The following is a 21,605-nucleotide window of genomic DNA, read 5'->3' as shown; positions in this document are numbered from 1 at the left end:
ATTTTGCGTCCTCGCTCTTAACAATAGATTGAAATTTTAAACACGCGTCACCCTGCAATTCTGAAGCCGGAATTCGGATCAGGACGAAATTCAGGAGTTCCATATGTGACCGTTTCATATGAACCAAAGTTTGTGAAAATCGGTCAAGCCATTGTATAAAAAAGCTTGAGAGATTATTTGACACGCACACACACAGACATTGCTTAACTCGACGAACTGAGCCGAACGGTATGTGACGCTCGACCCTTTCGCTGAATGATAATGAAAACGTCACTCATTGACTTCTAGGTTCTTGAGCAATTAAAAAAAAAGGAATGAATAAAAAAACATGTAACTGTTTACCGGTTTTTGTGATTATTTCCAAATTTTCTATTCCGTTGATGAAGTTGAAATTTGAAAAATCAATAGGGCACATTATTTTAGCTTGTATGTAATTTTGAGACAAACTGGAAACATATTTCCTGCACACAATTTTCAAATTTACTGCACAGCGGTGATTCACACGGAAAATCTCTCATTCACAATTTAACTAAGATGTTAGTTGGTCTTTTGAATTTGATTGATTAAAATTTGGTAAAATTTACAAACTTTCAATCTTGTGTTGTGTGCAACAAAACATTCAACAATCTTGTTGAGTGAACTTTTCATATATTTATATGACTGATGGTATAAAATTTGAATAATTAGAATAATAAGTACATGAATTTCCATATGCTAAAACTTCCCCTCAGTCCGACCCTAATATTTAACATTATTTTCGCCCAACCCATAGCAGCAACATTTCAACGGCCGTGCGCGATTCGATGTTCATTGGTTTCGCTCGCCGGCCTACTGCGAGGAGCGCCCGATACAAACACATACAACGCACTCACTTCTCTGACATTTGTGCGATTGATAGCGACGGCGAAAAGCAACAACAAAGTCAAGCTGGTCGAAAATAATGACAGCTCCAAGCTGCGGTTGGTGGGCACTTGCTACAAAGACCCTTATGTGACACCGCTAAGGGAAGGCAAGAGAGAGCGATCGCTATACTAATAACAACACAAACCGCGCATGTTTGACCTTCCACAAGGTGACCGCATCCGAGTAGAAGATTCGTTGCTTCACTTGTAGTGCAACTGTGGTTCCGAACGGATCGCACTAAAGTGTTCTGCGCTAAATCTGCTATAGGAAGTATTCGTACATTGAACTGTCCATTTTGATTGTCTAATTGTGTTAAGTGATTTTTTGTGAGTGTGGACAAAATGTCGAGACCCCAAACGGATGAGCAGAAGCGCAAGCAAATCAGTGTCCGTGGCATCTCGGTCCTGGAGGATGTCACCGAAATCAAGAAAGGCTTCAATCGGCATCTTCACTACACCCTGGTGAAGGATCGTAATGTGGCAACGGTGCGCGATTACTACTTCGCCCTGGCCCATACCGTCAAGGATCATCTGGTATCCCGATGGATCCGAACGCAGCAGCACTACTACGAGAAGGACCCTAAGGTAATGATGCTAGAAGTTTAAGATTTTTCTTCGATTTGGGAACGCCAAGTGGTCCATTAAAGACGTCTTGCCGCTCCGGGTGAGTGGTAATATTTCAACACATGCTGATAATGCTATGACCTAGTTTCTCACAACCATCCAGTATAAAGTTATCTCTCAGATGGGATGACTTCAAAAGAGTACACGACTGCGTTGATAAGAATAACCGGCTCGATTAAAAAAAATGTTCTGAACAGAATCCAAATAGAAAGTAAAAGTGAAATTCTTGTGACATTACCTAATTTTCGGCCAGCACTCTTTTTCCCTTTTTATACGTGCAATACACGCTCAATTCGAAACGTGGTCGTTGCGCTGCGAGCGCAAGAGAGCTCTCAGCAACGACCGACGCCTACTGTGTTTGGAGCGCTATTATTTGATTCAATAGAATATTTCCGAGAGGGATAGCCATCTTCTGTGAGACCGCGCCGCCGGTCGATCTTGAAATTCGTTGATCGGCGAGTGAAAATGGTGACACTAAAAACACCCAAAACGATAGAACTGTTTGAGTGGATTATGGTCTCATTGTCTATTCGGATGAATCATGTACAATTTGTTTTTTTTGATGATTTTACGTATAATAGCAAAAGTCAGGTTAAAAAAACAAAGTGTTTTTAGTTTAGCAACCTCAAATGACCTTAGCAGCCACTATACAAATCAAATCGATATGATCAAATTGTAAAATGGACACAGTACCCTTTTTCTTGAGATGTTTTTTTTTTCGCATTTCATCGCTCTGCGAAACCGGCAACTTTCGTACTTGTCATTAAAAAACACAGATCTACCATCTGGCTTCGAGAGCATTTTTTCGGTTAATATTTTCGATGTATTCCATCATGACCTTCAACTTTGTTTTTCAAAGTTAAATGTAACGAATGAGCGCGGCTGAAGTCAATTGGATAATTGAAATTGTCGCAATTTATGTTGATTTCATATTGCAGTTCGATTGTTAGAGGATTCGATGAATAACTTTCACAGCAATTCGTACGTGTGTTGTTTTTTGACGCGAGTTTTTGATAGATATTACGTTAATTACATGATAAAAGTGTCTTGGAAAAATGAAAATAATATCTCTCTATTAAAATCGTTCTGATCGTTCGCCATCTCCATCGGCAGCCGATGGTTTGAGCGGATAACAACAATTCTATGAGAAAAAGACCTCTCAGAAATTCGTAATATTTGGTACAATCGTTCTCCATCGAAAAATATTATACCCGTATTTTCTCATTTTCGCATTAGGGTAACCATGTAAGGGTGGATAAAAAATCGACTTTTTCTGATATTTTGGAAAACTGGCCTTTCTTACAAATTCATAACTTCGTAACTACTAAAGCAATTTTTTCAATTTTTGGATATCTTGTCTAGAAATGTCAATGATTTTTAGGAAAAATGCGTAGATAGATAGAATTGGAGTTTGGTGTTTGAAAACGCAAATTGTATAAGTTTTCAACAGTTTTCACGTTTTGTGGTAGATGGCGCTGGATGTTTTCATTTTTACCATTTTTTTTATAAATACGATAAATATTCACTCAAACTTTGGAAAACTTCTCCGAGGGCCGAGTATTATATACCTATCGATTCAGCTCGACGAACTGAGTAAATGTCTATTGGTGTATGTATGAGTGCGCAAAATTAAGAGGCGGGTTTGTCAGAGATGGCTGGACCGATTTTGACCAAACTTGTTGCCAAGAAAAGGTCTTCCGCTATTGTTTTTATATTAAAAACTTTTATTTTAAAATTTGAAGTTTTCTGACAATATCTGTCACAATTAACGTTGAAAATTAAAAAATGTTTTAAATTTGGATACCTTATCGGAATACCAACCAAACTAGTTGTAGATTGTAAGAATCCATCAACTATTCACTATTCAAAATCAGACACAATTTTCAATAAATTTTTTGAGAGATTGATAGATTGAATGCAGTACTCTTCAGCTCTGTATTTTGGCTCGATTTGTTTATAGAACAGTTAGTGATGTCTGATTTTTCGTATTATTCGATTATTGGGTATTCGATTAATAATAGAGGAGTCGATTAGTGTAATAAATTACTATTAATCATTAATCGATTAGTGCAATTATTCGATCAAATTATTTTAAACAGAATCAGAGCTGCCAAATGAAAATCTGAGTTGAATACAGAGATGCCATTTATACAGACTTATCTGTATTATACAGATTTTCACATACGCATACAGAATACAAATTTGATACAGATTTCCCTAAATTTAATACGAATTTCCCAAGAAGCAAAATAAAAACTTTTTCGTGACGAGAAGCAAAGTCTTGGTCTCATTGAATCTACCATTCTACAGCCATAATGTGTTGGAATAACATCTTTTAACATCATTTTATAGTTGAAATTTTATTTTGTTAGTGAATACAGATTTTTTATAGAGAGTAATACTTGGTATTATCTGGCAACTCTGGTTGAATATCAAATCTTTACCATTAGTGTATCATACAGTAAGAAAAATATGAGAAATTGTGGTTGAAATGTCTAGAAAATTCTTTGATATGTATGATCAAACGGATGGAAAAATGTATGAACATTGTAACCGCAGGCAGAATGGATCAAAAATCATTATTTAAATTGAAATTTGTATTTCCTTGAATTATGACAGATGAAACTGCAACTCTCATCATAGCATCGTTTAGACTTAGGCTGCAGACAGAGTGAGCACGAGAAGCTGAGCCGAGCATGGTGCTGACCAAAGCTAGAAACGTACTTACAGCAAAACAGAGGGACCCTGTCAGAGTGAAAGTTGAGCCGATTTCTCACTTGTACTCTAAAAGAGTCCTTTTGATTAACTACTAGTATCATTCTCGCTTTCGATTTGCCAATGTTAGTCACTAGCTTGGCTTCGCTTCTCGCGCCTACTATGTCTGCAGCCTAAGGCTAAACGTTATCTACTAAGGCTGTGAACCATTTCGCTTTTAACTTTAACTTTTGGTTGATATTTTTCAGTGTCGGAAAATAACCATCGATCCGTCAAAAATAACCATGCTCTCGAACAGAGTTATTTTTGACAACATCAAAATAACCACTCAAGTGTCAGATTTCAACCAAAAGTTAAAATTACCCGCGAAATGGTTCACAGCCTAACTGATATAAATCTCGATTAATTGATTGTTATTAATCGATTAGTTCGATTAGTGGCACTGTCGTTAATCGATTACAAATACTCGATTACTTTAGCCTTTTAATCGAATATTTTGATTAATCGAGTAAAAAAAATTTATCACTAAGCACAGTGCCTTTTATTTATTTATCCTTTTATGGGCTACTCTGGCCGAGAGTGGGGGTTACAAGGCTCCACGCTTTCCATACCAGACTAACTAGGCTATGGTGCCCAAATGAACACCAGTAACGAAGGAGGAAATTTTCGCAATCCAAGCGACAGATTCCTTTACGATTACCAAATTGCAAAGAAAGATACGAGTATTTTCTATTGCAAGTTCACCAAATAATGTGTCCTTTGGGCAGGAAATTTGCTTCATCCGATAACCAGTCAATCATTGAGTTGTATCTGTATTTTGTCAACGTCGTAGAAGCGGTAATACGATTATTACTTTCATTATCTAGAAATGATATCGAAATACGGTATACTAACACTAACTTTCCTAATCTGCTCTGATTGTTTGTATCTTTGTCGATTTTTTTTTTGTATTTTTTTGCATCCCAATAGTGGGATATAAATAATGATTGATGAGTGATTGTAGCATTAGTAAGGAACTGAGTGAAAATAACGAATGTTATAGAAAGTACAACGCAATCTAAGGGAGAGCTACATTTAACATGCAATCAAACTACTAGGTGTGCAGACTTTGGACGATGTTGTCCACATTGTTTGCGGCTCCCAGAGGTCATTAAGCATATTTAATGTCTTCCATAGATCAGTATCGGTTCTGTCATAATCATTGCAATCTACTGAGAACTATGAGCACTTTTCTAGTTCTTCGAGAAATAAATTGAGTATTTTATTATTTTGATGAAGTTAGAACCGTACTATTCCCGAAACAATCTCACACTTTCAGTTAGAAGGTGACATCTGTGTCAAAGTTGAAGAAATTCAAACCTTCCTGGATCTGAGAGTGGATTTACACCTGTCCGAATCAGTTCCGTTGTCATTGCAATGTATCAGACCATCAGTGCCGGCACCGAACCGGATCGGAAAGGTTTGACAGTTCCTTCACGGTTCATAAGATATAAATTTACTCGTATTCGTGAAATAATAGTTCGAATTAAATTCACCAGCTCAGGACCAATGTGATATCAAGTTAATCCAAATTGGTGACCAATTCCAGGCATAAGAATGCTAGAAACCACATAATGACCTATTGTCTATTTCAAGCACGATAGATCTCGCTACGGTCTGACTGTATCGAACTTCTTTACCTTGTAAGAAGTTTAAATTGACTACCACCGCATCCGCCAAGCAGGGGTACGCGCCCTGTAGCTTATCATCTAAAACCTAGGGATTTTAGCACGGTTCCTTTTTGGCAATATACTTGTTCGACTGTGACGTGACGTGAATCCTTATATTGGAAATTCAGCATTATCTTCGAATTCAAGTGATGGCCGACACATTTGTGTAATTAGAAAGACTGTAACTGTGTTCAACTACAACCACCAACAAAGCCAAATTTTCATATCACTCAAATGGGATCAGGGTCGTTTCGCCGAAAGGGTTATTTCGCTGAATGTCATTTAACCGAATGGGTCATTTCGCCGAAAGGGTTATTTCGTTTCACATAATGAATTGGAAAACTTCAAATTCTGGTTATTCATCAAAATAAGCTATTTGTTTTTATGTCTCCTGGATAATTGAATGTGGCGCAGCCACATAACCGAAGCCAAGATCGTCGGAAGCGGCGGCCTCTTGCATACAAACCTGTACCCGCCTCGTTAGCCCGGTCTATTCAAAAGCTAGGTTTCTTTACTTCAGTTAGGTCCGAACGAGCCGTAACGAGGTCGGAAAGCACACGAGCAAAACGATGTCGTGGAGCTGCATTCGATATTTTTTTCCGGTCAATAAGTTTACTTGGATATTTCGTTCTAAAGATGATTAAAAAAAATTAAAAAATCATTCAAATCTTTCTGGATTATTTCAGAAGTACGATTGTAGTTCAACAGAATGGAAGTAAACATTATCATTTTTTATTTGTTTTTATTTCAAATCAATTTCAATCGCGATATGAAGACTATTGAAAAATTTGGCGAAATGATCCTTTCGGCGAAATGACCCTGATCGCACTCAAATATACTCAAAAAACCCTGTGTTAATCCACCTTGTGGTGTAATTTTGCCATTCTCATATTACTCATACTACCATAAATATTACTGTATACTTCGAAAAAACTACTGTTCATTGCATAGAAACAATAAAGTTAGCACCAGCGTAATCTAACTCCAAAAAGCGATCTTTTAATGGAAGAACTCACTCTAGAACTTCAACACTTATTGTATGTTGACGTGCAATCTAACAGTTCGGCTGAAAAGTTCGTATCGTTTAATAGAAACACACATTTTTTTGCCAAAATTCGTTTTTATTATTCAACATAATTGCCATCAGAGGCGATACAGCGATTATAGCGATCTTCCAACTTTTCGATACCATTTTTGTAGCACGATTTGTCCTTTGCCTCAAAATAGGCCTCAGTTTCAGCGATTACCTCTTCATTGCTTCTAAATTTTTTACCAGCGAGCATTCTCTTGAGGTCTGAGAACAGGAAAAAGTCACTGGGGGCCAAATCTGGAGAATGCGGTGGATGAGGGAGCAATTCGAAGCCCAATTCGTTCAATTTCAGCATGGCTTTCATCGACTTGTGACACGGTGCATTGTCTTGATGAAACAAAACTTTTTTCTTCTTCAAATGAGGCCGTTTTTTTGAAATTTTGTCCTTCAAACGCTATAATAACGCTATATAATAGTCACTGTTGATGGTTTTTCCCTTTTCAAGGTAGTCGATGAAAATTATACCATGCGAATCCCAAAATACAGACGCCATAACCTTACCGGCCGATTGTTGATCTTTTCACGTTTTGGGTTCGGTTCATCGCGTGCAGTCCACTCAGCTGACTGTCGATTGGACTCCGGAGTGAAGTGATGGAGCCATGTTTCGTTCATTGTTATATATCGGCGAAACAAATCGGTTTTATTTCGATATAACAGCTCCAAACACTGCTCAGAATCATCAATTCGTTGTTGTTTTTGATCGATTGTGAGCTCACGCGGCACCCATTTTGCACAAAGCTTTCTCATATCCAAATATTCGTGAATAATATGTCCAACACGTTCCTTTGATATCTTTAGGGTGTCAGCTATCTCGATCAACTTCACTTTACGGTCATTGAAAATCTTTTTGTGGATTTTTTTCACGTTTTCATCGGTAACAGCCTCTTTTGGACGTCCACTGCGTTCATCGTCTTCGGTGCTCATATGACCAGTACGAAATTTTGCAAACCACTTACGAATTGTTGCTTCGCCCGGTGCAGAGTCTGGATAACACTCATCAAGCCATTTTTTGGTATCGGCGGCAATTTTTTTCATCAAAAAGTAGTGTTTCATCAACACACGAAATTCCTTTTTTTCCATTTTTTTCATAATAACTTTTTTTTCCATTTTTTTCATAACTCAAAATGCAATATCTCACAAACTAATAACCAGACAGCTGTCAAGTACAGTATTCCGGGTAAGCACCCCACCAAGATACTGTTATTGTTCGAAGAAAATTTATTCTTTGTTGGCCTTTCGATGTCAGAAAACCAATGGGTGCTACCCGCGTACATCTGGAATCGAACCACATCCCGAGATATTTGAAAGTCAAAACCAGGGATATCTCTGCAGAGCTGAACAGACCAAACGGACAAGTAATCTAAGATATCTTGCAATGGTCTGAAATCACTCCACGTTAGAATATAACTGTCACTGCCTTACCCAAGACCCATGTAACTAAATGTAGCCAAATCGCAATGCGAAAACTACATGAGCTTTTTTGGCAGAAGATTGTGCAAATCAAAAAAAAAATAATGAAGTTTCAACAAGCGTCTTTTTGCGAGGTCAGTGAGATTCTTCACTAGGATTAATTAAGCTCTGTCCAACCCACGAGTATCATTGCTACAAGACAAGAGTGCTATTGAATATTCGGTTCGAGTATTCCTCACTCTCATCTCCCACGTTACGACTCATCATACGTCTGACCGTGTGCCAAAGAGTGCTCATTGAGGATTTCTTAAACAAGCCCTCGACGAAATGTCTCCGATCCCGATCAGAAAACAGAAATTATATTAAAATTGTGACTCGTTTTGAGGTTTATACCAAAAAAAAAGCCAAACAAATAATATGTACAGTTTTCCAGTCAATATATAATTTTATTTGAACTGTACCGAAACTTGATTTGTCGCCAATTGTATTTGTTTATATATTTGATTAATAAAATTTTGTGTTTGAATTCTGAGGAGTTTCAAGTAGTTACGAAAAAATGTTTCATATTTGTACAGAATATTTTCAAGTCCTAGCGCCAGCTAAATGAATCGGTTTCTCTCTGTTCAAAGTGAACAATGTGAACATTGATTATTCACGATTTTGCATGGTGCTTGTAATCTGATAAGATAACGAATTTGCACAATTGCCGAGTCGAGTACGAAACGATTATCGGAACTGTCGCTCTAACCATTTTCGGTGATATCGAAGGATCAATTCACTGTTGTAGTAGTTTAGTGATAACGAAAAACCTATAGGTTTTCGGTTGATTTACTGTTTTAAATAGGTCAGTGGCCCGAAAAAAAACAAAACGACGAGCTAAATGTTATTATGAGCTACGGATGCAGAAGGTTAGAGTGTTTGATGACTAAACACTAAACACTAAAAATAATGTTTGAAAAGAAAATAGAAATTAGAACTCTGTTTGTAGAAAGACGAAACTCATACCTATTCTACGAATTTGAGGGTTTAGACAATGCTTCAAAAATCAAATTTAAAATGCACTAATGCAAGATTTTCATGCTCCAGTAAATTGGGTAAATCAAAAAGCTCATATATTTTTCAATAAACTTGTGTGTAGGTATCAATCAAGAACGTTAATGAAAAAAATGACAAACAAATATTTTTTTTAATTTTACTCTTTCTTAATAAACGACTCACGTTTGCCTTCCCAGTTAAATCAAACAAACAACGGTTTCATAAGCTGTCTCATTTCAATAGATAACGAATTCAGGTCACAGTCACTTTCTACTGGATTAGTTCATCGGGGACGTCATTGTGCTGAATCAGTTGAAAAAAAAAACAAATAATCATTTTACGAATAATACGAATTCTTTACAAATCTAACTTTTGAACTGTGAGATGTGTTTGATGTCACGTGCTAGTGCCGGAGTTGGAACTGTACAGGCACTAGAAAATACTTGAAATTGCCGGATTCAGGGTTAGAACATGAGAATATACTTTTATATGTGCTACGAAAACATAAAATCGGATGATAATGAACAGAAATTGTCGTTGCTGTGCCTTATCATCCGCGATCAGTACAATCCTCAGCAAACAATCATTTTATTTATATTAATTGCCGCGGGGATCACAATTCAATCAGCTCATTTCGTTGTTCCGATTTGCAAACATCGTTCATCGATCGTTTCATAATACGGAAAATTCTCACCCCGCCGAGGGCCGATCGTCGTTGGCAGCAATCGAACACGCGTAGATCACTCGTATGTCATCTTCGATTGATTCTTCCTGTTTGTGCGATCACAGTGGCATTATTGTCGCCAAGCACATATTACACAAACACACGCATTAGAACCCCATCATCGATCGGAGAGACCCGGAGGGTTATCAACTGTGCCTGTAGTTTGACCTTCACGCCTGTAAAGAGTGACCGCGGTATCCACGTTCGCTTGGATGATTGGGTGGTCGTTTGATTATCTGAATCTAAATGTTGTTACTGCAGAAAAAATTTGGTTGGACTAGAGGTCTTTTGAAAGACTTTTGCAACCGGACAAAAGTCGGTGGCCTATTTTTAAGTTTGCAAATGTTCGTGAGTATGCGTGGGACGAACGAGTCAGTAGTCTATGTCGTACAGCAGCTACATTTCGATTGCTTTCAAAAGTGGCGAAGGTAATGCTGATGGCTAAAAACGATAGGTGCTACACATTTTAAAACCGGTTTTTTGCCAAGACACAAACAATAACAAACCTTAGGAACAATTATCACGTGACACGCGTCGAACACATGACGGTAATCGCGTGTCAAGTGACCTATGCCCCATAGTGGTAAAGTTGACGCATCTACCACACTTGAACGATATCGAATTGCGACAGACTGGCGGATATGGAATGGGTCCGGTCTAGTCTAGTCAAGTTACGCATCGTAGCAGGCACTGAGTGGAGGCTGACGAAGCACACGCTGAAACACCGTGAACGCTACCCCAGCTGTCTGGCATCGCTGTGTTGCTGTGCATTTTAGCGACTGTCAGCCAAAAAGGTGGTTGACATTGTTCGGTGCAGCGGCACACACATGGGACTGCTTTGATCCAGCAGTTAGTGCGAGAGTGCGACGGTTGGTAAAAATCGCACCATAGAATTTTTAATATTCGTTTGAATTCTATTTTTGTGTTCCGATTTTTTTTTAATTACAAAGTAAATAAAACAATATTTATTGCATTCCGAATGTTTTTTCAACATTCAGCTTGCTTGCAGTTTGACTCTATCCAGCGAGTTTTGTACTGCCTCCGTTTGTACTTGTTCTAATATTTTTCTAATATTTTTCGTAGCTCTGGCGTCTTACGATTAGGGATAATTTCCTTGAATAGGAAGTTGTCCGTGGTATACCGTTCCATGATGCCGAGATACTAAATCCGCCCAAACCAGAACAAAGCAATTGTACTACTTGAGGAAAGGAAACAAAAGTTTCAGGAGGCACTCCGGAACAAAAATTTTTTGGTTGATAATTCCGGTCGTGATTTAAATTTCGCCCATCAAGTGATTGAAACAGTTTGCTCGCCACACGTAATATTTCTTTAGCTCGAGGTTTTTAAAATATCTCTCCTTCAGTTGAATATTTATATTCAGGAAGTTCTTTAAAAATAAAAAGTCTTCATGTAGGATAGATCATCCTATCCTGTAATCAAACTTCATTAGCTGCTTGCGCGACCGACCGACTTGATTTGCTTCCCGAGCAAAGTCAAACATCAAAACAAGAGCAAATCGAAATCTTATTATGATAGCAACATCCCATTGAAATCTTAATTTGATCTCAGCTCATCAATTTTTCAATTGATATCACATTATGTTATCCTTCTGCTGTTACTTTTGGAAAAAAAACTTGCGATGCAAAAATTTTGGGAAACTCCAAAAATGATTATTTAAAAGCAACTGCATCTAAATAGGACTAATTCCATTAGCCGACACAAAAAGCTAGTTCATCTCCTTTAGCGATCTCCTGGGATACTGAACCTTCACCAGATCCGGCCAAAATCCCTCATTCTCTTTCGAAGACTAATAGCGGCTTGGGCATTCTCATCTCGCTGACCTTCGTCAGGAACTTGATATGAACAATAAATTTGACGTCAACGATTTCCTTCTGGTTGGGTACGTTAAATATCAGATTCTCTAACAGTTTTCGCGTTTAGTTAAAAAAAGATGTTAAATGTTCCGACTATCATTTTCGGTTGTTGTTTTTATCAAATTCTTGATATGTAAAAGTGTAAAACGGCAGAAGGAAATTATCCAGAGAATCTTTATTAAAAGTCTCGTGCTCCTAATCAAGCGTGAAGTACAGATTATAGCTTGATTTCGGTAGAGTAAAAAGACACATGACTGAAGTTTATAGGTTACTCAAAAGAACTCCACGATCGAGCTCAGCCCAGTTGCCAGTTTGTTTATTTGATTCATCGATCGTTTATACGCTAATTTTAAAGTGTTCTTTAACAAGTTTTCGATTGTACTAAACTACACTGTACATAACAGTTTTGACCGTTATTGTCTGTGGTTCAGAAATCGACGATCGGTATTGCAAAGTGATTGTTTTTTCGTGCATCAACTAACAAGTCCTTTGACTAATAGGCTCTTCATATCATACTATCTGAATTACCCGGCGTTGCTCGGAAATGTTTCACGAAGACAAGGCCGCAAATTTTTTTTTAGAAATTATCCTGACCATTGGAATACTCAGAGCATAGTGAAACACAACTTATTTCCACACAGTCGCTCAAGATTGTGATAATGATTTTTTGATAACGAAAGGCTGATAATGCTTTCGTTCTATAGAACAACGAGTCAGTTACTTTAATTGTTATCGTAAACTTATTTTCATCAGCTCGGTTCGACAGTTTTCTAAATTTTTATTAAAAAAATGCACATTCATTTTATGATTTCTTGGTCAATTCATATCAATTTTACCTCCCTTGGTAAAGAATATTTATTCCTCCTGCCTCTTGTGAATTTTTGTGACCCTCACTTAGTTGCTAGAAATATGCAGTACTAATCAAGAAGTACCATTTTTTCGTGAAATCCGATCAATTCACTTTATATTTTATACTTATGTTTGGGGCACTTGCTACACTCCTTCCTTGAAATAACCCTTTAATCTATTTTGATGTGAAGGTAGTATTAATGTATTATTAATGTATTGTATTTATGTATTAATCAAGAAGTATCGTTTCTCGTCAAATTAATTTTACATTGAGCTCCCCTTTTGTTAGTGAACTTTCAACAGCTCTCTGCCCTCTGAATAGTGTAAAAAGTATCTGTGCTCGTCAAAAAAGAGAGGGGGGGTGGAAATTTATTTCCCAAACTCTTTTCTCCTAGTCTATATCCTCCGGCTTCCCTCGTTTGTCGACAAATAAGATAAATTTAACAATAAACCTCTATTTAGAGGCACTTGCTACAAACTCCAACCTTTTGTTCACCTGTGCAATGAATATCTGATCTAGACAAGAAAAAAATAGCTTTATTACCACCTCTGAATTGCAAAAAGTACCTCTGCCAATATCTTTTCACGCGAAGAAATATCCTTACGATCATCTCTTAGTTGTAATAAATATCTGTGCCTTTCGATTTCGTAAAACTCGAAACATTTTGCCTCAAATTCCCCCTGTTAGCAAACACTTACTGCAACATCCATCTCTCCCCCCCCCCCCCTTCCTCTTTAAAATATCTCTTATAAGAACCTATGAACAGCAAGAATTACTTGTGCCAAGAAAGTTAATAATCTATTGAGTTGTTTTGGAGTTATGTTAGATCATATATACAATTTATCCTTTGCATGTTTGAGTTTTACCAAAACTAAGTATGGTCTTCAAAAGGTATCGATACTCGTTCAATCAGATAATCTTTTTCATGATCTCCTGTTGAAGACCCTTGCTAGGACCCCTTCCCCATAAAAATACAGTTATGACCATCTCTGAAGAGCAAGAAGTATCTGTGCCAAGTTTGATAGCAATCCGTTCAGTAGCTTCGGAGTTATACCGTTAGAAACACCATACATTAGATATGACTCTACCCTCGTAGAGTCATATCTAAGGTATGCAAAATGTTTCTATGGTCTTCAAAACGTACCGATTTTCGACAAGTTATATGAATAATAGATATAATAGGTATTAGAACTTTCAAAAACTTTTCCAAAGAAATCGTTTTACTTAAGCTGTATGATTGTGGGTCACAGAAAGTTTGAATATTTAATTGCATTCCAGCGCCACCTAATGAAAGAATTTTATTACCTCCAATCACCGACGTTCTAAATCATCATGTTTCTGAACAATATCGTAATATGTCTTCTATCCTAAACTTTCGAGCGCTGTAGAAGCGCTGGATGAATGAATTCCTAACACATTCTTCATAATGTTGACCTTGACATCCCGAACAACTTTCCTCAGAAAAAAGCTTTGAAGATTTCTGGTTCTGAGGTAGATCATCTTTTAGCACACTAGCTCCTATAGTACAGCTATTGTGCATTAATCTTTGAAAAACTTAGAAAACTAGTTTGAAAACCCTATTTTCCAAACAATCAGATTTCCATGAATTATCTATGTTTAACCCATTCTATCTGAAGCAAATGAATTGCTTAATGTTTGTTAAAAAAAATAAATTTTAATCGAATGATCCTAAATTTTAAGTCTACACAAGAACTAAAAACTTGCTTAGTCAGTATGCTGTTCGTGGACGACTAATTGGAACAATATATTTATGTTCATTGTTCCAATTAGTCGAAATAAGTAAGATATTTTTTTTTGTAATCGAAATAAAATATGAGCTGGGATTGCTTATTGCCGATTCCTAATTCACGTCCTCTTTGAGGAATCGTATTGAATTTTTGGGTGCCTTCCGAAACGAAAACTAAATACAACCAAAAATGAAATAAGTTTATTTGGTTATCGACTATCCAAATCTGCTAACCGGATAAACCTAATTAATTTGTGTGAAATAGACATTTTTATACTAATCACCCTGTATCTCCGAAACCGAAAGTTGGATCTGACTGAAAAACAGGATGTTTTATAGAATCTTAAAACTTTTCATTTGAATTTTAGATGATTCTTAGATTTCATTTGAATCTTAGATCGGTTCAGCCATCTACGAGATATATGAGTTACACAGTTCTAATTTCGTTTCACATATCATCCTGTAGTTCCGGAACCAGAGGTCGGAACCAAGCATATTTCAGGAACCTTGTTTGGGAGCATACGACTTTTCATATAAATCTGAGTTTGTAGAAAACGGTTGAGTCATCTCCGAAAAAAAATGAGTGAAATTTTTGGTCACACACGCATTTGCTGATCTCGACGAACTGTTTCGAATGGTATATTCGTGTTATGTTCTTTCAACAAGTAGTTTAAAACAATATAATTATGGAATTACCTTCAACTCGAAAATGTAAATATCATCTGGTTTACATATGGCATATTCGAGCGATTATGTTGCCAAAAATGAACCGTGCTAAAATCGGTCCGAGGCAAAATATCATGCTGTACACAGTCTTTTTGGTACTTAGAAACAATTGTATGTAACAGTATGAAAAATCGTGTTTTATGTTGCTCCCAAGCATTTCTTTGCCAGACAGCGCTCAAAACTTCTACTGCTGGAATGGGGGAAAAAGTCGCTTACACAAAAATTTTGATATCTCCGTTAAAAATGAACGGATTTTACCAATCTATGGCTTGTTGAATAGCTATTACCGTGCGGAATTTCATATGAATTTCATAAGGCTTTTTATTGGGACTCCAATTTTCGCGACTTCATAAGGCTTATGATTCGCATACGATATTCTTGTGACTAAAAACTATGTAGTATCTTCTCAAAAACAAAGTTCACAGAGTATAACGCGGTTTGGAATGAATAAAAAAAAGCAATGTGCTTCACAGTATGAATGATAATTAATGCATGAGTGTAGCGAATGTCCGAAAAAGTACTAAGCATTTTAAAACGCAATACAAGACAGAGCCACATATATCATGTATTCAAAGTACTAGGTGTGCGGTTTTTGGATGATGTGGTCGACTTGATTTGTAGTTCTGAGAGCACCCGTTGAAGTCGATATAAAAAAGGCGGTTGGTGAAATAATTGCCGAAAAAATACAAAGCACTCTACACTGAACGGAATGATGTGGTTCAAATGAAATGTAACTTTCCGGAGATCTTACATGACATGTTGACAATGTTAGAGAAAGGCAACAGATACACGTGTCAGAAAAACATTTCCAAACCCTGTGTAAATTTCAAATTTGCTATACGTTGGAGACTGACAACAAAACAATATGACAACCAAGGATGGCTTTTATCGTATCAAAAAACGCTCACTAGTAACTCTTCAGACGATTCAATTAGTGCCATCAAGGAGAGACGGATATCATTGCAGCAACAAAAGCCAGGATGGCTCATTAACATAGAATGAACACCAGTGCGAGAGCGATGATATTTCTGAGCATCACGGGTTAGCACACTGCTGTGGGGTTTCTCTCCGAATCAACAAATGGTCACTTATTCTCGTTTCGCGATGCCATTCTTTATAGGCAGTTGATAATTGTGATAGAATCATTTTACTATTGCCGCTTAATCTAACTATGTACATATAACCTTTGTATAAGTTGTGTCTATGAAAATGTATGTGAATTCGGCACGCAAGGGGTTTTGAAATATTCCAATCTAGTATGAGAATCATCAAGTCGAATCATGGATTCGATTTTCTGCGATAATTGTCAACTTGCGATTCTCTCTTGGGAAATTCCACACAGAAACGATCATTATCAGACTGTAATTCAGAGAGACTCAGAGTATGAAGTGGAGCGAAGAAATGTATAAAAATTCTCTCACCGTTCATGCATTGAAAGACACGATTTCTTGTAAAGGGTGATTTTTTAAGAGCTTGAGAACTTTTTTAAACAATAAAACGCATAAAATTTGCAAAATCTCATCGGTTCTTTATTTTAAACGTTAGATTGGTACATGACATTTACTTTTTGAAGATAATTTCATTTAAATGTTGACCGCGGCTGCGTCTTAGGTGGTCCATTCGGAAAGTCCAATTTTGGGCAACTTTTTCGAGCATTTCGGCCGGAATAGCCCGAATTTCTTCGGAAATGTTGTCTTCCAAAGCTGGAATAGTTACTGGCTTATTTCTGTAGACTTTAGACTTGACGTAGCCCCACAAAAAATAGTCTAAAGGCGTCAAATCGCATGATCTTGGTGGCCAACTTACCGGTCCATTTCTTGAGATGAATTGTTCTCCGAAGTTTTCCCTCAAAATGGCCATAGAATCGCGAGCTGTGTGGCATGTAGCGCCATCTTGTTGAAACCACATGTCTACCAAGTTCAGTTCTTCCATTTTTGGCAACAAAAAGTTTGTTAGCATCGAACGATAGCGATCGCCATTCACTGTAACGTTGCGTCCAACAGCATCTTTGAAAAAATACGGTCCAATGATTCCACCAGCGTACAAACCACACCAAACAGTGCATTTTTCGGGATGCATGGGCAGTTCTTGAACGGCTTCTGGTTGCTCTTCACTCCAAATGCGGCAATTTTGCTTATTTACGTAGCCATTCAACCAGAAATGAGCCTCATCGCTGAACAAAATTTGTCGATAAAAAAGCGGATTTTCCGAATGGACCACCTAAGACGCAGCCGCGGTCAACATTTAAATGAAATTATCTTCAAAAAGTAAATGTCATGTACCAATCTAACGTTTAAAATAAAGAACCGATGAGATTTTGCAAATTTTATGCGTTTTATTGTTTAAAAAAGTTCTCAAGCTCTTAAAAAATCACCCTTTAGAATCTTCTACCGGATTGAAGTTGTATACAATGTAGAGAAATATTGAGCAGCTTCTGTCAAATTTTCGGCAATCACCAACACTGATGACATTATTATTTTCATGTCGTTTGAATCACACGTAAATTCAATCGGAATAAAACAAAATTAAACAGCAAAACAAATCTTCCTACCGACACGAAACTATGACGGACAAGTGTGAACACAGTCATCACAATGTGTGAAAAAATAATACCACTCGCGTCAGAACTGAACCGGATTGGAATAGTTTGAACATGTACGATGGATATTAATTTACCCTTATGCCTGATAATTATGAGTCTCCTTTTCGAAACAACTTCATCAATTTAGAACAAATGTGTTGATTTCAGATTTAAACGTATCAAGTCAGCTCGAGCTTGAAATTACTCGACGACCAATTGTCTATTTCAAGAGTAGCTCATCATCCAAAGCCCAGGGAGAAACATTCCTACCTACTATTACTACATAAAAGTGAAACATTGCAGCGTCCGTTTCTTTCAAAATATGATCTCTGACATTGATGATGCTCTTATGTTCAGTACCGAAATACGTATCTGTGGGTTATTCTCTAAGATTGATCTTTGGATGTACCTCCATTTTCAGAGTTTGAAATTTATTCCAAGAACAAAATTTATGTGAGTCCTTTAGAAATTTTGATTTCTTATACTGATACCAAAAGCCACCTAAAAATAATCAACATATTGTTTCCAATTTTCAGCGCGTGTATTACCTCTCGCTCGAGTACTACATGGGTCGTTCGCTGCAAAACACCATGATCAATTTGGGCATTCAGACCTCTTGCGACGAGGCGATGTATCAGATGGGTTTGGACATCGAAGAGCTGGAAGAACTGGAGGAGGATGCTGGTCTCGGTAACGGTGGTCTCGGACGTTTGGCCGCATGCTTCCTCGACTCGATGGCCACACTCGGAATGCCGGCCTACGGTTATGGTAGCTAGTCCCGATGGAACTCGCTTGGAACGGAATTTAACTAATGTACTTTTTTTTCTTTCAATTCATAGGCATTCGCTATGAGTACGGTATTTTCGCACAAAAGATCAAGAATGGTGAGCAGGTTGAAGAACCCGATGATTGGCTGCGGTATGGAAACCCATGGGAGAAGGCCCGTCCCGAATACATGATTCCGATTCATTTCTACGGTCGCGTGATCGATACCCCCGAGGGCAAGAAGTGGGTGGACACCCAAACCGTTTATGCCATGCCCTACGACAATCCGATTCCCGGTTACGGAAACAATGTAGTCAACAGTCTGCGTTTGTGGTCTGCCAAGTCACCAATTGATTTCAACCTTAAGTTCTGTAAGTTTGAAGAAAAAAAACTAGAAATTCTTTGATGATAATAACTTCCATTTTAGTCAACGACGGCGACTACATCCAAGCTGTGCTGGATCGTAATCTGGCAGAGAACATTTCCCGTGTCCTGTATCCCAACGACAACTTCTTCGAGGGCAAAGAACTACGTCTGAAGCAGGAGTACTTTATGTGTGCCGCCACTCTCCAGGATATTGTCCGTCGGTACAAATCGTCCAAATTCGGAAGCCGTGATGCTATTCGTAAGACGTTTGATGATTTCCCGAACAAGGTTGCCATTCAGTTGAACGACACACATCCGTCGTTGGCTATCCCGGAGCTCATGAGAATCTTTGTCGATGACGAGAAACTACCGTGGGATAAGGCCTGGGATCTTGTTGTGCGCTCGTGTGCCTACACCAATCACACTGTGCTACCGGAAGCATTGGAACGCTGGCCGGTATCAATGCTACAGTCGATCCTCCCACGTCATTTAGAGATTATCTATCATATAAACTTTTTGCATTTACAAGAAGTTGAAAAGCGCTTCCCAGGAGATTTCGATCGTATGCGTGCTCTCTCACTGGTTGAGGAGGACGGAGATAAGCGCATCAACATGGCGAATCTGTCGATCGTTGGTTCGCACGCCGTCAACGGTGTGGCCGCCATTCATTCGGAAATTATCAAGAAGGATATTTTCAGCGATTTCTACGCGTTGTCTCCGGAGAAATTCCAGAACAAAACCAACGGTATTACTCCACGACGTTGGCTTCTGCTGTGCAACCCTGCTCTCTCCGATCTGATTGCTGATAAAATTGGCGATGAATGGCCCGTACATTTGGAACAGCTCGCTCAGCTCAAGGCCTTCTCCAAGGATCCGGCATTCCAACGGGCGGTGGCCAAAGTTAAACAGGAGAACAAACTGAAACTCGCACAGTTGCTGGAAAAAGACTACGGAGTCAAGATTAATCCGGCCTCAATGTTCGACATTCAAGTCAAACGAATCCATGAGTACAAACGTCAACTGCTGAATTGTTTGCACATCATCACATTGTACAATCGCATCAAACGGGATCCAACGGCTAACTTCACAGCACGTACCATCATGATCGGTGGTAAGGCTGCTCCCGGATATTACATTGCTAAGCAAATCATTAAACTGATCTGTGCTGTTGGAAACGTGGTCAACAACGATCCGATTGTCGGAGATAAATTGAAGGTCATCTTCTTGGAGAACTATCGTGTTACGTTGGCAGAGAAGATCATGCCGGCCGCCGATCTATCAGAGCAAATTTCCACTGCCGGCACAGAGGCTTCCGGAACTGGTAACATGAAGTTTATGTTGAATGGTGCCTTAACCGTTGGTACACTGGACGGTGCCAATGTCGAGATGGCCGAAGAGATGGGCAACGATAATATCTTCATTTTCGGTATGACCGTCGATGAGGTTGAAGATCTGAAACGGCGTGGATATAACGCTATGGATTACTACAACACCAATCCGGACATCAAGCAGTGTGTCGATCAAATCCAGGGAGGATTCTTCAGTCCCGGCAACCCACACGAATTCCAAGATATTGCGAACGTGCTGATGAAGTACGATCGTTACTTCTTGTTCGCTGACTACGAATCCTACATCAAGACACAGGATAATGTGTCTGCTACTTATCAGGTAAGTTGCAACCAATCAAATCTTTAACGCACTATCCTAAAACCCCTTTCTTTCTTTCATCAGAACCAACCGAAATGGCTCGAAATGGCTATCAATAACATCGCCTCCAGTGGAAAGTTCTCCAGTGATCGTACGATCGCAGAATACGCACGTGAAATCTGGGGTGTTGAGCCATCGTGGGAAAAGCTGCCCAACCCGGCTGACACACCCAAGTAAACCTCCTCCCACCTATTTTATCTCGGGAAATCGTGCAGCAAGATAGACACTGCCACCGATCGCAATGTTACTCTACTCAAACACAGGAACAGCATTCAAACAAACAAAAAAACATCAACATCAAACAAACAAAACGAAGGGGAAGGCTATTAGTTAACCTTTAATATGTTGAATAAAATATTTCGACTTTTTCAATACTATCGCTATTCGATGTGCAGTCCCGGATATAGAAGAAGGTTAAAATCTCGACGTCCTACTAAGCTTTAGAATGCCCGGCAGTTGCTCTTTCGACTGCATCCGTTATCGTCTAATACGCAAGATCAGCAGCATGCGAGTTAGTTAAATGAAATTTTAAAATTAATACACATGTTAAACCAGTTATAATCGTGTATCGTTAGATGTAATTTAAACGCAAATCAAAGGAAAATGTTACGACAGCAAGGATCGACATTTTTTTTCTTAAAAAAAGGGTGCCATGAACTAGCTTTCATTTACTGTTAAATGTATCGAATGCGTAAACGAACAGGCAGGAACATGCTATGGGCGCGCGAGCTCGAATGCAAAGCTAAGAGTTTTACAAAAGCCTTTGTTTGACCCTCTCGT

At 38.3% G+C, this 21,605-nt stretch overlaps 1 protein-coding gene across 1 annotated transcript; it reads left to right on the top strand.

Annotated features, from left to right (window-relative positions):
• The first annotated feature begins 1,089 nt into the window (after window positions 1-1,089).
• Window positions 1,090-21,197, top strand: LOC131432137 (glycogen phosphorylase). Its single transcript, XM_058598240.1, has 5 exons — window positions 1,090-1,487; window positions 18,524-18,755; window positions 18,827-19,123; window positions 19,180-20,786; window positions 20,850-21,197. Exons 1-5 carry the CDS (start codon window positions 1,245-1,247, stop codon window positions 21,000-21,002), a joined length of 2,532 nt encoding a protein of 843 aa, XP_058454223.1. The 5' UTR covers window positions 1,090-1,244; the 3' UTR covers window positions 21,003-21,197.
• The last annotated feature ends 408 nt before the right edge of the window (window positions 21,198-21,605 follow it).

The sequence above is a fragment of the Malaya genurostris genome, chromosome 2 (assembly GCF_030247185.1).
Source record: "Malaya genurostris strain Urasoe2022 chromosome 2, Malgen_1.1, whole genome shotgun sequence".
In the NCBI taxonomy this organism is placed as follows: Eukaryota; Metazoa; Arthropoda; class Insecta; order Diptera; family Culicidae; genus Malaya; species Malaya genurostris.
This window is presented reverse-complemented; position numbering and strand designations above follow the sequence as displayed.

What these genes read in the sequence shown, in the direction of transcription:
- LOC131432137 (XM_058598240.1), top strand. Translation starts at nt 1,245, where the DNA reads ATGTCGAGACCCCAAACGGATGAGCAGAAGCGCAAGCAAATCAGTGTC. An exon ending in ACTACGAGAAGGACCCTAAG is followed by an intron (nt 1,488 to 18,523) that starts GTAATGATGCTA and finishes TCCAATTTTCAG; the next exon opens with CGCGTGTATTACCTCTCGCT. An exon ending in AATGCCGGCCTACGGTTATG is followed by an intron (nt 18,756 to 18,826) that starts GTAGCTAGTCCC and finishes TTCAATTCATAG; the next exon opens with GCATTCGCTATGAGTACGGT.